The sequence below is a fragment of the Pteropus medius genome, unplaced genomic scaffold (assembly GCF_902729225.1).
Source record: "Pteropus medius unplaced genomic scaffold, Ma_sr-lr_union100, whole genome shotgun sequence".
In the NCBI taxonomy this organism is placed as follows: Eukaryota; Metazoa; Chordata; class Mammalia; order Chiroptera; family Pteropodidae; genus Pteropus; species Pteropus medius.
In genome coordinates, this window is record NW_024349225.1 from 15,194,569 (window position 1) to 15,210,869 (window position 16,301).

The 16,301-nt window shown below is 53.3% G+C and overlaps 1 protein-coding gene across 2 annotated transcripts in view; it reads left to right on the plus strand.

Annotated features, from left to right (window-relative positions):
- The window catches only part of ILDR2 (immunoglobulin like domain containing receptor 2), a 50,868-nt gene that overhangs the window by 18,726 nt on the left and 15,841 nt on the right, over positions 1–16,301 (plus strand). Inside the window, exons 4-5 of one of the 2 annotated variants that reach the window (XM_039881549.1) lie at positions 12,236–12,292; positions 15,061–15,207. In XM_039881549.1, coding sequence (XP_039737483.1) covers positions 12,236–12,292; positions 15,061–15,207 — 204 coding nt within the window. The remainder of the gene's footprint in view (positions 1–12,235; positions 12,293–15,060; positions 15,208–16,301) is intronic. The other variant, XM_039881550.1, reaches the window with a different exon arrangement.

The following is a 16,301-nucleotide window of genomic DNA, read 5'->3' on the forward strand; positions in this document are numbered from 1 at the left end:
AAAAGGTCGCTGCCTGAGGTCACACGAAACGATTTCTCCTCGCCTCAAATTAGCGTTAGTATTTCTCTGTATTTCTCAGTGAAGCTGCTGATAACCACCGACCGGGGCCTCCACTTCGAAGGCATAGTCGTTCTCGCCCAGATTGCTCTCTCCCCACCGAGCCCGACCCGCCTTTCCCCAAATGTCCGAACCATCTAGAAACGGCTGTGGATGCTTCTTGCAGAGGGTTCAGAAATATCGGCAGACAAGTGATTCGGAGAAACGGGGGGGACAACCGCTGACCCACCGTGAAACGCGGGAACTCTGCCGAGTGCTCCTTAATACCGTTCTGATGATTAGGAAGGTAAAGTCGTTCTGAAGCTGGAAATGCACACGGTGTCTTGGGTGCTTGGAGATGACAGTGACAAGTGCCTTAGAAATATTTAGACAGACCTTTGGGATTGGAGGGCCAAACCAGCACAGTCACAGCAGGTGGGAGTGTCCGGAAATCTGGCACCCGGAGCTCAGAGGCGGGCGAGGCTCGGCGGTGAGGACAGGCTGTTTATAACCTGGAACCATGCCACTGTTTGGATGGGGATAAAGTTCCCTGGCAGCTCCGGCTGGCAGGAAAAGAGCCTCGCCGTGCAGGAAGGCTCAAGCAGAGACGCTCTTATTTTAAAATCTAAAAGCGGCTCGCCTTGTTCTTACTTCCTTCTCTGTGCGCGATGGGGGCCTGACCTCTTCTTTCTGATGTCCCATGCGGGAGCTTGTTTTTTAAGGGCCTTCGAGTAGAAAAAGGAGAGACAGGGTCCTGGTGGAAAAGCGGCTGGATGCGCACTCCTGTGTCTGGACTGAGGACAGAAGATGTGAACCAGGGTGCATTTAGAGTAAAGCTAAGGACTTTTCTAATGGTAAATAACACGTTTTGGACATCGCGGCTGGTCGAGGGCAGTGGTAGAAGCTCCGTCGCTGGCGAGCTTTGGCGTGGGACACGTCCCCTTGTCCAGGATAGTGGGGTAACCAAGGGGGCCTTCAGAGTCCCTTCCATGATTCTGACTTTAAAAGTTGGCAGAATTAATTCTCCATTAATTCTCGATGCCTCAAATATTGCTGTCTTGTTCTGCTCTAATATTGTTTCTGTTTTAGAAAAAAAAAATGATGCATATTTATTGTAAAAATTTCAAACAAAACAGAGAAGTAACAAAGGAAGAAAACACCTCTTAAAAACCTCACCGTCCAAGGCTGACTGCCATGTTCTTCCTAACTGTTTCGATTGCAAGGGCCAGACACCCGAACAGGCGGAGGGGGACTTTCTGGCTTAGGGAACTGGGAAGTCCAAGGGCACTCCTGGCTTCCAGCCCGGGGACTCCCAGTGCGCAGACTGTTTGTGAAGAACCTTCGTCTCCGCTGTCGGCTGCGTTCTTAGGCAGCGTCACTGCACGCGGGGCAGAGCAGCCTCGGCAGGCCCAGGCGTCCGTGGCCTTGACACCTTCCATCGCAGGTGGACAAAGTGCCTTTCTCCAGTTTCAGCAGAAGTCCTGGGGAGGCTGCGCTGGAGAGGCATCGGCCTACCAGCAGCCCGAGGGCGCCCCACGGATGGCAGGGACGGGGAAAGGAGTAGCTTCCCGAAGGGAAATGGGGCGATCGTTTCTAAATGAAGAAGAAAACGCCAGGCAGCAAAAACAAACGCGGCTGACGCTGACACGGTCTTGTGCTTCGTCAGCGTCGGCTTCTTCATAGGTCAAAATCTACACCAATTCCAGGAAGCCGGAAACAGGCTCGCTCCCGCCCGGTCCCCGTGTGGAGGCACCAAGTTGGGGTTCGTTCCCCCCCACGAAGGACATGCCACAGAATTACCTTTGGCTTCCGGTCATGCTTCTGTTTCCTCCCACTTCCTCCCGGGACTTACCCAGGAGCAGAGCACGTACTACCTGGGCAGGGGGTGAAGGAACAGGTGCGTGTGATTTTTTTTTTTAAGTCAAGCATTTCACATTGCTGAGCCTGGAATTGTTATTCTGGTCTAAAATAAACCTTTCTGCCTGTCGATATTGCAAAGCCATTAGAACATGATAAGAAATCAGGGAATTCTTGGACGGGCCATCTCAGAAACGGCTTCGGGGGTTTTAGGCGGACGTGTTTCTCAGGCTGTGCAGAACCGCTCACTCCCCACCCCACCCACATGTCGTTTCTGGGAACCCCACCACCCCCCACCGGACATTAGTTCTGGCTGTTTAGGAGGGCTACTTGTTGCCAAGGCTCCCCTCCCCTTCTCCCTCCCCATCCTTCGCCAGCCCCAGCCCCGTGCTGTGCTGCTAACCGAGGGGATTTGCCGATTAAAAGGGCTTCAGCCCAGCAGTTCCCATGGCAACAGCCTCTTCGGAGGTCTTTGTTGCCTGGTAAAACTTTGATCTCTGAGAGTGGCTGTTGCTGTTTCGCTGGACCATTTACAAACAGAGGAAGACGGGAAAGAATTGGAGGAGAAGAAAGAAAAAGTTTACTCCTGGCAGAGAGAATTAATTACAGAGCCACGCTCCAGCTGGGACTCTGGGGGTGTCTCCTCCTGTGGAACACTTTCTGACTGGGCCGCACCCACAATGTCGTTTGTAGACCATGCCTCAGATGTCCTGGCTCCACGGGAGAGGCTGAGGGCGGAGCTGACTCTCCACGGAGAGCAGAGCAGAACCGTCCTTTCTGTCTCTGACATCTCGGCTTCTCCGTTCCCTCCCATCTCTTCCTGCATCTTCCCGAGGAGCATCCGCTGCCTAGGCCAGTGGCTGCCATGACGGAGGGACAGAGACTCATGAGGAGCGAGCTTTTTAGGCCTCAGTCCCGCTGCCCGATGAGCCAGCCCTCCGTCCTCCCCCTGGCCTTCTCTGCCCTGAGCTTACAGAGATGAGGACTCTGTTTGTCTTGGTTTTGAGGAGCACCAGAAAACTGTGTTGAAGGGGTGGAGGCCAAGGAAGAGGCAGAAGGGCCAGCCAGGCATCAGCCAGAACCCGATTCCGGAGAGGACGGTCAAGAACGGGCAGCGGCCGTCTGTCCCAGAGTGGGGGCGTGGCGGGCGGCCCTCAGTGCTGCATGGCCGTGGCCTTGCTCTTTGGGAGGTGCCATGAAGCGGAGCCGGTTTTGCTTCGAGTATGAGTTACGTTTAAATTATGATTGAAACCTAACCGGTGTTTTTTTGCGTGCTAAGTCCTTAGCACAGTGAGGATTCAAAAGAAATAAATGACATTGTCTTGTCCCTATACAAATCACTGTTTTTTGGTAAAGATAAAAGCTATATTTTCAAAGCAATTAGAGAACAATACAAGAAAAGATTAAAACTGTACTTGTTATTAAATATCTGGGCTATCGGTTCTGAAGAGAGGGCCATTTTGCCCCCCAGGGAGACATCTGGCAGTGTCTGGAAACATTTTTGGTGGTCGCATCTTGTGGGGTGCTGTGGCAGTTAGCGGGCAGAGGCAGTTAGTGGGCACGGGACAGCCTCCTACACCCGACACAGAATCGCCTGGCCCCGAATGTCATCAGTGCCAGTGCTGCAAAGTCCTGACCTTGGCCAAAGGTCAGTTTGGGTACCGGATAAGGCCCACTGTGAAGAGCATGGCTTTGGGGCCAGACGCCCTTGGCCTTGGTGCTCCGGCGTAACCTTGGATGAGTCCACGCCGACGAGCCCGGATTCCTCAGCTGTGACAATGGGCAGGAGTAACAGAAGCTCCGTGCATGGCCTCCTGGGAGGGTCAGGGCACGTCGTAAGGACTCGGCGAGTGCGAGTCCCAGCTCTCACCCCTGCGTCCCCACGTCGCATGGCCCTGCGTCATCCAAGGGACCCTCTGCAGGGAATGGTGCATCCTGGGACTCCTGCTAGAGAGCGGGTTTTCCTTCAGCTCGTTCCACAGGCAGCCGCCTTCACGAGCCACCTGCGAATCGGCAGCCCTATTACTAATAGAGTCACGTTTCCTCCGTGACATCTGGGCGGTGCCTTGCCAGCGGTGACCCTCCGCAGCCCCGTGGGAATCTTCCTGCGGGTGGGTTTTCGGACATTGTCCCAGCATGCTGTCTTTCGGTCGCTCTATTTCGGTTGCTGTTGGGAGCCCCCAGTTCTCAGTGGGCGGCCCTCAATTACTGGGTGTTTGCTACCTAAAGACAATGGTTAGGTCGCAGAGGCCATTCGATTAGTCTGGAGGGCTCTGGGGAGCACCTACGACTTGGATGAGGATCCGGGTGGCCCTGGAAGGACTAGACAGGGTGACTTTATAATTTATCGTCCAGACAAGGAGGTTCTTGAGAATGAAAAGGGGGGACTTGCAGTAATTTATGTCGAGATAAAGGGCATAAACTGAAAATGTGCTGGCAAAGTGCTGTGACAGTCACCCCATCTTTACAGAGGATGTCCCCTTGAAGGTTCTCCTCTTGGGTGACAAAAACTGAAGCTCCGGAGGGGCTGGGGTCAACTTCGTGTCAGCGCGCCTTCACCCGCTCAACCCGGCCGCCGCCGGCATTTTATCCGTGGGAACCAGGGATTTACGCGTCTCCCTCCATTTACTCGAACCTAGCGAGAGGCCCAGCCAAAAGCTGGTGCTTCGAGTAATATCTGTTCGCTGAAAGACCAGCACTAAGATCTCTGCAGGGTAAGAGACGTCCACTTAGGATCTTCCAGCCCCGCGCTGTGAGGAGGCCGGGTGGGGGTCTTGGAGGCGCCTTTGTCCCTCCCTGGCCGGGGTGCCCCGGCACTGAGCCGCGCGCCCCTCCCACCCCAGCTCCAGCCCCCAGCCCGGCCTCCCGATTTTTGCTTCACTTGTTGCTCGTCACTGTGGGAGGAAACGGGTCTTCAATTAGCGCGCATTCCTGCAGCCCCGGTTGCCGTGGTGACGGGCGGGCGCGGGTCAGCAGCCAGCCTCATTGTCGTTAGTCCGTGGACCCCGCCGCTTGGGAGAGGGGGTGGTACCGATTGCTCAGCCCTGCCAAGAAAGAAGGAACGGCAGCGTTTGGGAGCCTGTCAGGGGACAGTCCTTCCATTCTTCTCCCAAGCTGGCCGCCGCTATTCAAGGGCAGAGGTCTGCGTTCACACGGGCCATGCCCTGGGAACCGCTCCAGGGCGAAGACCCCTTGCGGGGAGAGGGGCAGGGACTCTGACCCAGCCAGCGTCCCCCGTGCCTGCCTGGGGCCCCGGGGCCTGCTGTGGAGGGCAGTGGCCATCCTGGATGCCTCCATCCAAGGCGCCTGTGCCAGTCTGGGCGATGAGGCTCGGCGAGCTCAGGAAACCACACGGGATCACACCGAGAAACCCAATTTCTTCCTTCCATTAACACCACCCTCCTCCACGTCATCCCGGAGTCAAATCTGGCTGTCTTCTGCATGTCATCCCAGGCCAATTCGAACGTGTCATGTTACTGACAACGTCTGACATCTGTTCACTCTCCAGGGGGCAGGGGCTGGGAGACTACAGCATTTTGCAGAGGCGGAGACTTTGCCATGTTTTTATCATTGTTGATTAGTTTGTAGCAGCGTGATGACTGCCTTTTAATTGGATCATACTGCGTTGTGATGTAGTCGGTATTCATTTTCCAGTTGCGACTTTAAAAGGCGCCGACATTTTTAGCCAGCGCTAACATTTCCTACATCCAAAACGCGTACGTTAACGGTATAAGTAGAGCGATGATGCTACCAACGCAAACAGACTTCAGGCGCTCCCTGCAGGTACTAGGAGACGAGTCTAAATCAAGGATAAGCGAACGTTGAGGGTGAGTGAGATATTGGCAAAAAATACCGGATGACGGGGAGTAGACCCAGTTTTTGCGCTCAGTTGGATCGTTAGTCAGCTGCGTGACTTTAGGTTAAGATTTTAACCTCTCTGAGCCTCAGGTCCCACGCGTGGGTTACAGATTACATGACCCCCGAGATCTTTTCTAGCTATAAAATCTGATTCTAGAATTCTGTGTGAATCCGAGAAGTCAGTGATTTGCACCAAGCTTATAATCATTGCCCAAAAGGCTGAAGCGTTTATGAAGTTAATTGTGGATGGTCCAACACTGGCCATTTTATGGAGAGACTGCGATGTCAGAATTATTCAATATAATTTCAAGTGAACTAAAATGTAAAACACAAGAAAAAGTCCACACACAAAAGGCCTACATACCTAATTTATCATTATGTAGGAAAGAAAGGAATGCTATCTCCACATTTGTGATGGATAATCATAAACTACATTTATTGAATGCATGGTTGCCATAGGAACCAGAATAAAAATGGGGATGTGTGTGCCCTTGGGAAATTTCCAATCTATTTGGGATTCCAAATAGCTATAGAAATAACTTTACACTTAAAAGGGCCAGAGAAAGGCATCTGCTCTCCTCAAAGACCTAGAAAAGAGACATTTTGGAGGGTCAGGAGCTGAGAAAACTGGGGAGAGATAAGGCGCATCCCCGAAAATGGGTCTGGGGCATCTCAAGGAACCATTGCGGGAGGATGAAGCCCACGTGTGCGTGAAATAGAAGGGAGCAGAAGGGCCCACAAAGAGCTGGGGAAGAAAAGCGCCCTGGATGGTTCTGAACCAGAGGTTCCTTTGCATGGCGTACGGGCGAACCCCAGGAGGGCTCCAAGTCAATAAGTTCGAAGAAATGAAGGGCGACAACCATGCTGTCAGCAGCGGTGGCATCACACGGACAAAGGAAATGTTGTCATCATTGCCCTCTGAAGGCCCGGACTAATAATCAGAGACTCGTATTCAAGTTTTAAGAGCAGAGACAAAAACAATCTTTTTGGCGAAAGTTTGTACACACGTTGTATCTCTGTAGTATCCTAGCCTGGCGGCTCACAACTTGTGGGGTGTGGGTGGGGTGGTACTTCAATCCCCTTAGGTGACAAGATGACATTTTGGGATGTGCCAATACCTAGAAGGCGCTCCTGGCACTAATCCCCGAGTCCAGGGGCGCCAGCCACTGTCCAATCCAGAGAAGGGTACCGAATGAATGACTGGCTCCTTCCTGTGCTTGGCCCACTGCTGCCCAGGCTGGAGAAAGGTAGACATACTGTCCTGAGCAGTGAAGCAGAAGCCCAGCCAGAAGCCCAGCCGGCCACACAGTGGGGACTCGCTACTGGAAACACTTCAAGGTCCTCGTCGGGGCAGCCAGGGACACCAAGCATCGAACCCCTGGCCTGGAGGGTTCTTGCCCGCCAGCGGAGAGGCACGTGAAGGAACCCTAGAGACGAGTGCTGGAGTGAGGGCGTGTCCAGCGGCCTGGAGCGCGGCGGACACGCCCTCACAGTGCTGCACCCTCGCGGGGCCTGGCGGGGACTCACCTCGGTCCCGCAGACTGTGCGTGGCAGGGACGTGAGCCCAGCCGGGCGTGGAGGAGTGGGTCGGCGGGCTATCTCAGTGGAGAAGGCCAGTCAGGCCTGCCTGGAGGGGCCTGGCCTCCCAAGAAAGGGGCGGCAGAGCCCTGGCGAAGCGGCACTAGCACGTGGTGCTGTGAACTGTGCAAAGGTAACGCCACGGGTAGAAGTGGGGGAGCCGTGAGGACCGTGTCTCGGGGGAAAGGCCCCGTGACTAGGTGGAGCCTGTGTCCAAATGCAGAATAGGCTGATGAACACACAGGAACTGGCAGGGGGAACGTCCTCGACCTTAGCCGAGTCTTGAGACGCAGAAGTGGATAACAACGCTGCTCACACTCACACTGGCGCCCGAGCCGCGTGGGCGAGACCGTCGGCCTCCTGAGCGTGAGGACTATGCCTTCTTCCCCCGTGTACATTTCTTTGTTGATCGAATGAATGAATGATGAGTGAATGAACGAATGGAGACATCCCAGAAATGAGCCGGTTCTGAGGGATACGGACAAAGAGTTCAGCTGGGCAGAACTTCGAGGTGTCAGTGGCCAAAAACACCTGCAGTCGGGAATTACGTAGATACGATGTGGAAGCCACTGTACCCACAATGCACGTTTCTGCCCTGAGCGTTCAACCCCAAGGATGTGAATGTTTTAGGCTACGGAGTTTGTGAAGGTTACGGTACGAAGCTGGCACGCGCGCGTGTGTGTGTGTGCACGCACAAACGATTAGTATGCCTGGTTGGCTTGGTTGATTCATGTGGAATTTTCTTAAAGGATTCCGCGAGGTTTGGGGAAAACCGAGAGCGTACGTGAAAACTGCATGTTCTACTAAGAGTCTGAACTGCGGTTTGAAAAGCGAAGACGTGGCCCTGAACTTGCAGGGTCTGTGTCCCGCCCTTGTCTCATGGTCAAGTGCCTCTCAGTGGGCGCTCCTAAGCTGAATCCTGGGAGGACGACGGTGACTCACGACTGTTGCTGAAACTGGAGATGCATTTACTGCAGTCGCTCGACTCTCCCAGATCAGGCCGTCAGGGGATGTGAGGGGATGGAGCGTGGGTAACTGGCAACAGCGTTTTTCAGAAATCGTTAGGCCAGAAGATGGAAGCAAAATGAGTTTCAGAAATATAGGATTCCAGGATAAACCCGCTTTTCGAAATGCTCCAAACCATGGTAAAAAGCCAGACTCTGCGCTCCTTAGGGCTCACGGCACAGGTGCACTATGGGAAGCCTTCGCCGTTTTCAGAAGCATCAGCTATTGGCCGTGGCTTCAGGGAGAATGAGAAGCCTCACGTATGTCTTTCTGTAGGAGTGACAAGCTTTGTGACTCTCCCGTCCATCTTTCTGATACCAATTATCCTTATTTTAATTTTTTTAATTACAAAGCTTAAAAAAAAAAAAAAGCCCCTTCGGTATTCTTCCACGAGGCTCCTTCCGGCTCCCCGGAAGTAAGAAGAGCTAACAGTCGGTGTGTTATACTGTTGCTTTCGGATTTGAACTTGAACATGGTGCCCAGAGCTCATATTCACTAACATTCTGTGTGTACGAGTGAGGTTGGAACACCATCGAGGTCGCCCAAGAGCCTGCAGAGAAATTCACCTTTGTGTCTCATCCGCCCGTAAACATATCTGCGTGCGTGTACCCATCAGTGGTCGCACGCACACGATCTCTGGGCCCTATGACAGCCCCCAAACACGCGTCGTACAGCTTGCCCAGTGGTTTTTAAAAATCTACGAATCGATTGCCAACATTTGAAAATCAGGATATTTCACATAAAAATCTGGGCTCTGGCTAATCTTGAAAACTAGGAAGAGCTGCGACCCCGAAGGTACATTTGTAAGGGCAACAACTGGCCAGATGAGAGTAGCGGCAGCCCCTACACCGCATCGCCTCCCGCCTGCCACACCCCCAGCTGTTCCGGTTGTCACGTCGGGCCGGCTGCACCGAAACTTGCATTACCTGCTGGTCCCTACCGACGTAAGTTGCTTTTGCAACTCTAATCACTGAGTATCAGATTTGAAAACTACAAATGTTACAGATGGGGTGACCTCTAATGAACTGTCGAAACTAGGACACTTTGAGAGTAAAAAGGGGGTGCTATTGATAATTGTACCAGGACAGAAGGCATAAACCAGGACGGTCCCAGACAAGCCAAGCTGTACGGTCTCCCTGTTTGTAAACCACTTCACTCAACCACTTCGTTGACTAACAAGAAAAATGAGACCTCGAGAGAGGGGTGATTTGCCCGCAGAAATCGCCAAGCTCTATAATGGCAGAGCAGCCCTAAGTGCCAGACTCACAGTCAGCTGCTTCCTCCAACGTAACATGCTCTGTATCAGCGGTCCCCAACCTTTCTGGCACCAGGGACCAGGGCTCCTAGGAGAATCTAATGCCTGATGATCTGAGGTGGGGCCGAGGCGGTGATGCCGGCGCTGGGGAGCAGCTGCAGATCCAGATGAAGCTTCGCTCGCTGGCCCGCCGCTCACCTCCTGCTGTGCGGTCTGGTTCGTAAGAGGCCATGGACCAGTACCGGTCTGTGGCCCGGGGTTTGGGGACCCTGATCTATATAACATGTGTGAGCACCGTATCCTCCTTGAATGTATGGACTTTTTATAGTTAGTAATTATCACATAGCTAACTCCTGTAAGAACATACAAACTGGTAGCTTATATGATCGATAACATTTCTATTATGAATGTGATTAATGATTTGGGCTATAGCACATCTAGGGATGTTTAAAACATCAATAGGCTTGAGAACTAGAGCGTAAATGAAAGAAAAGCTCATTTTACAAGATACAATAAGAGATATACTTAGGAGAGCTAATTAATTAAAAAGCAAACACCATTAAGTCGATAAGTGGCTTGTTAAAAACACTGTATATTGACTTCTTGATCACTGGTTATTGGCTGGTTACTAATAACTATGACTTTAAGAGGTGTCCAAGATCCCCAATTCCCAAATCCTTGGCCGGCTGGCTATTGCCTTATTGAGTTTCCAGGACATATTTGTACAGAGAACACTCCAGATGAGACTAATGCATGCCCTTAATCGCCAGCTCAATTTTGGCCCCAAATCTCAGAGAACTGGACCAGACCACATGGGAGCCTCAGAGTCACCTCTAAGCCTTGAGTGAAGGCGCAGGCCAAAAGCTAGCCCGAGAAGTCTCCTTGAGGATGCGCTTCCCAATGCCCCTTGGCTCCCACTTGTCCTTCTAAGGGACCTTGCAAGCAGCAGATATTTCTTATCACGTCAGCTGCACGAGATGGAAGATAGACAGAACGAAGCTCTTCTTGCCCAAAACGAAACCAGAGCTGGCCTAAGTCACCCCCTCTAGGCTTCCTTTCCCTCGGAATGTACTCTGGTCCCAGTTAATTTTCAAATGCGGGACCACTGCCCGTGCGGAGACGTGACCAGGACACCCTCGCCGCACTGGCCTCGTGTAGTCGAGGAGAGCCGAGAAACAGCGAAGGTCCCTTGGACCTAACACCGACTGCCGTGCCCCTGCTCCAGCCCCCGCGTCCCGCGGGGCCTGCAATCCTCTGACCTCCGTCAGAGCTGCCTTTCTGTGGGGCGGCTTGGTCGAGGAGAGGATGGGGCCCAGCCATGACCTTTAGACTCAAAAGATAAACTACACTCACGCGTGACTTTTTCTCTACTGCACCTCTACAAACTTCAACAGGAAAGGTGGTTTTCTGAATGAGCCAATTCCCCGTGCCTTGAACAGCCCCCCGCAGTGTGATCTACGTGATCCACTGAGCCTCTGCGGTATTAATATTTTGGCTACGTTGGTATAAGTAAAAACTATCACTAAATTAGTATCATTTTTTTTAACACTTTTAGCGTGATTAGTAGAAAAACTAAAACTGCTCATCTTATATTTCTATTGGACAGAACTGTTCCAGAGGCACAGGTCATGCGTATAAATGAAGATTCGGTTGCGTGCTTAGGGACCACAGTGACAGTTTGCCATCACAAGTGTGAAAGGGGGCCGTTTACAATTCGTTTCTTGGTGGGACTTGTTTATCAGCAAGATTTCAGTGTGGCAGAGACAGCGGGTACAAGGGCAGGAGTCTCATCAGAACTTTTGCACTTACTTTGATATGAGAACATGACGAAAGCATCAGCACTTCCGTCTATAAATCAGGGTGGTTTTTGAAACGGATCAACCTCCTTCCCCGCACCCTCCAGTGTCTTGCTTCCTGCACGGCATCTCTGCCAACCAGAGCCTTCGGCAGCACCTGTTCTGACACCAGACCCTACGCTTTTGTGCCATATCACGCAGGAGGCACTTGGGTCTGTACAATGCCAGCTGTGGGTGCCATATGGAAAAGCCATACCGTGTACATATGTACGGAGTATTTCCGAAGCCAGAAGGGGTGCAGAAGAGCGTGAAACTGATCTAGCTTCATCTTCTCCTTGCCTTTGCAAATTTTAATCATCGAAACATCTTTAGGCTATAAATAGAATCGTGTAGTGAGACGATCCCAAGTTAAAACCAAATATGTACTTGTGTTTTCACATGGACGTAGGACTGTGCGCGGAGGCATGAGAATGTAGGTTGAACGTTTGGATACAGAAGGGTTTGACTTTCCAATAAAATGTGGCAGAGAGATGTCCACACGAACAGAGACGATGTGTGTCAGTCTGCGCAGGCAGGGTTTCCCACATCTGAAGCAGATTTCCTCCTCCTGTAAATAGTTGGAGAGAAAGTTCTGTGTTGGCTTCTGTCTGGTTTAAGTGCCGAGTTCACTTAGACGGCTGCCAGGACTGACGAGGGAGGTCATTCCCTGGACCGCGCCCCGGCGCCGTGCCTGCCTCTCCGCGGGCCAGCAGCCCCGCGCGGGCATGGCGCCCGTCGGAGCCGGGCTTCGAGCTGCGTTTTTCCTTTGCAGTAACCTCATTCCTTCTCTCTTCCCTTCCACCCCCTCCAGGCAGGACAGGGCTGCTTGCTGATCTCTTGCCCAGTTTCGCGGTGGAGATTATGCCAGGTATTCGGTCACTTAACTCTTCATTTGCTTGATTTGCTGTCGCCCCATCTGTCCTGCTTCTGCATTAGTCACTAATTGCTTCCTTAATTATTTGCACATTTGTCTGTCTATGTCTGTGGTCTTTTCCAGGATGAACTAAGCCCGAGAGAAGAGGCTTTCAATTGTATTTTTGTTATTAGGCCCTGAAAGAATAAGGATCATGAATGTAGGCCGGGATGGGGACCCTGTCCTTCCATGTCAGGCGTGCGGCCTCGACTCCATGCCCATCTGGGTGTGTCAGCTGCGCCCAGACAGCTCCGGTGCCCTTCACAGAGTCACTACTCACCCACATCCCTCATTCCCTCAGTTACACATTTACCCACTCACTGGCGTGCAACCCTGTGACTCTGGACTGCCTTTTATAACTTCACCAAAACTCTTTTTCAGACCTCATGGAAGCTGTGTCCTCCACGCCCCTTAAAGAGTGCACATCTACATACAGACCAACGTTGCTTTGTATACAATTTCAGGGGCTTGCGGGGACCCTAGGTCTCTGGGGTTTACGGACCATAGATCAAGGACACCCGCCCCAAATGCACACCTCTGTCCTTTTATGTAGCTGACATGGCAAGGACCAGCCCTGACAAGCCACCATCACTTTGGCGCAGCCCTGCAGCTCATAATAGAAGGAGGCTCAGAGAGACACGAGCATGACCCACGTGACCCAGTGGAGGCGAGAGCAAAGTCCAAGGGCAGAAAGGGTTTGGTCCTGCTTGGGAGGGTTTCTGCCTCAGGTTTGAGAGCCGCCTGACGGTTGAGAGCAACAGAGAGATACGAAATATTCCTGGCCATTGGTTTGGGCTTGATTCGAGTTCTAAGAAACATCCAGAGTCTTCACAGTTGAACTTTGCTCACTATTCTCCCGTGAATGCTCCCCGGCCTTTCCCGTTAGCTGGCCAGCCCAGACACAGGCATTCTTATTCCCGTTGGTGCCAAGGTCACAGATAGACGTCTCTTTGTGATCCCTCTCATCCGGAGTTGCGACAATTTGTAAGCATTTGTGGATCACACAAAAAAGAAACAAGGTAGCACCACATCGCTCCAATAGTCCCAAGAAAGAGTTTACTGTATCTTTCATATCTGGTCCCAGATGCCTGAATTTCCCTCCTTTTTTGTCTGCAAGAATCCTTTCAAGGATAACATTGTTTCTGCAAGGTAGCCCGCCAGTCGTTTCTCCTTGACTGCCTGACCCAACTGTAGCCACCAAGCCACATACCTCGGCTGGGGCTCACATCTCTCTCAGGCTATATGTTACTATGTTACTTTAAGGCCCAGGCCACAGCCCTCAGCTATTGTCCTCAGCAAGAATGCTCTCCAGACCACCTAACCAGGCACGAGGCCGCCTCAGCTCGTCACTGGAGAGAGGGCGAGCCGGTTCATTGGAACGTATTTCAGGTGGATGAGCGAGGAGGGACATTCCAGAACAGAAGTTGTTTGTTTCCTGAGGAAATTATCTCCCAAACAAAGGTCAAATCATTCTACCGCGATCACAAAACCCCTTATGTAACAAAAGGTCATATTCTCACACTCTAACTGAAGGCCCATTTAATCGAAGGAATATTTAATAACCAAAACTTAAGAAAAACAAAGTGTGCTTAGGTTCATCGTAAAGGGATTTTGGGGAGATGGCTTTCAATACAAATGAATCGCTTTAATCTTCAGGCTTTTAAAAGAAGTCACTGCTCACCCCACTCTCTCCCAGGCCTCCAGTGGGAAATGGGGTCCTACAGCCAAGCCCCAAAAGCATGACATAAAGAGAAGTCCTTCAAGGGCCCGTCATTTTTACCTAAGTCAAATGGAATTAGTTTCCTTCTCCTTAGCCTTTCGGAAGCGCGAATGAACTAGAGTCATGTTCAACCTCGGGCAGAGCTGTGGAAATAGAAGTTAAGGAACACAGACACACAGACACAGACACACACACACAGACACACACACACACACACACACACACCACACACAGACACACACACACACAGACACACACACACAACCACACACACAGACACACACACACACACACGGCCTTGCCGGTCATCAAAGCTCTGAGGGGCTTTTGCCCGTGGCTGTGCTGGCATCGAGCACGGTCAGCCCGAGTGCGACCAACCCGAGCCACGCTCGGGGTGCGGACAGCACGTTCTCTGCCGGAGCCTGCGTCTCCAGCTTTTGACCTCAGCCCTGACACTGAGTAAAGGGGGGTGTTACGGGGCGGTCCGCAGAGAAGCAGATGAATCCATAAGGACCTGGACCGCCTAATGTGTTTAAATAAGGGGACCCAGAACTTCTTCTCAAGACTTAGGCTTTTAGTGACAAGATTAACCTGACTACCAAAGATACGTAGTCACGGAAACTACCGCTTTGTAGCTCGGCAGACAGAGCCCCCCTCGCCCCAGCCACCAGTCTTCCTGCTCTTGTCCCAAACCTGTACTGACACTAGAATCCACTGGGTAGGCCCCTTCCCCGGAGGGGGTCTGAACCCCACGCCAGCGCTTTGTGCTGGACAGTGCGTGCCCAAGACGACCCGGGGGACCTCGTCCCCCTTCTCCACGCCCCGGCCCTGTGAGGGTCGCGCTTGTCACTCTCGGTGCTCCTCCCGCGTCTGGGGGCTCTGTGCCCTGTGACAGGGCGCCCCCCAGGTCCCTCCCACTCACGCCCCTCGCAGGGAGGCCCTGGCGAGCGCGCGCGTCCGACGGCGGCCCCCTCGAGCGTGGCTCCTCTGTGCGTCCTTCCAGAGTGGGTGTTTGTCGGCCTGGTGACCCTGGGAGTCGCGCTCTTCTTCGTCCTGGTGGGGGTCTGCTGGTGCCAGTGCTGCCCGCACAGCTGCTGCTGCTACGTCCGCTGCCCGTGCTGCCCAGACTCCTGCTGCTGCCCTCAGGCCTGTGAGTAACGTGCCCAGTGGGGACGCGCACAGCCGTCAAAAGAAGCGTCACCCTTCCATCGCACAGCCGTGTGCCCCGAGTGCCCTGTCCACCCCCGTCCCTTCATTCCGGAGCCCCGTCCGCCAGGAGCCCCGGGCCTCCGGCGCTGCCCCCTCGTGTCTGTGTCCTCGCCTGCATGCACCCTCCACGCGCTCTGTCCACACCCGCCTCCCGTGCTTTTGGGATTCTCATCAACATGACTGACGGCAGGGCAGGCTCGGGGTGGCGAGGCTGCGGGGTGGGGCTCTTGCCCTCTCCCCGGGAGCTCAGACTGGGGGGACCTCCTCCCGACCCGCCTGTCACGGCAGATTGCTGAGTAAGCAGAGCGTGCGCACCGCAGCCTTTGGCACCATCCAGCCACACGTGGGGTTTGTTCACTCCTATGGCAAAATGGTCCTCAATGGGGATTCGCAATGTCGCCTTACTGACCAGCCCAACCTGGGCTTTAAGCCGGGCGCCCCTGCCATAAACCAAACACGTGTTGCAGGAGAGAGACGCCACACGTATCTTCAGTGGCCTCGGGAATAAAGCTGTTCCCGGGAGGAGTCCGGTCATCTGCTCTGAGCTCACAGGGCAGGGCCACGGCCGCCCACTGCTCACATCGCCTCTCCGGAAGGGGCTCAGGGTCCCCCTGCAAGCAGCCCCAGGCAGCCCCAGGGCTGCGGCCGCCCCCAGACAGTGTGCTTAGGCGTGGGCTGCTGCTGTCACTGGAGACACTGCTGTGACAGCTCCCAGTACCGCCTAATTACTCAGTTGCCAGGTACTAAACACTGTAATTCCTGATGTCGTTGCTTTTTGACGGAGCTAGAGGAGTCCAAGGGAGTGGGGGGAGGGGTCCAGGGAAGCAGTTCAGGCCTAGGACTGCGCGCACACGCGCACATGCACGCGCACAGGCGTGCACACACACACGCACATGCATACACAGGCACGCGCACGCACACAGGCACATGTGTACGTGCACATACGCACAAGCACATGCACATAGACACACACGGACACAGGCACATGTATATACACAGGCGCATGCACGCAGGCGCACACACATACGCACACAC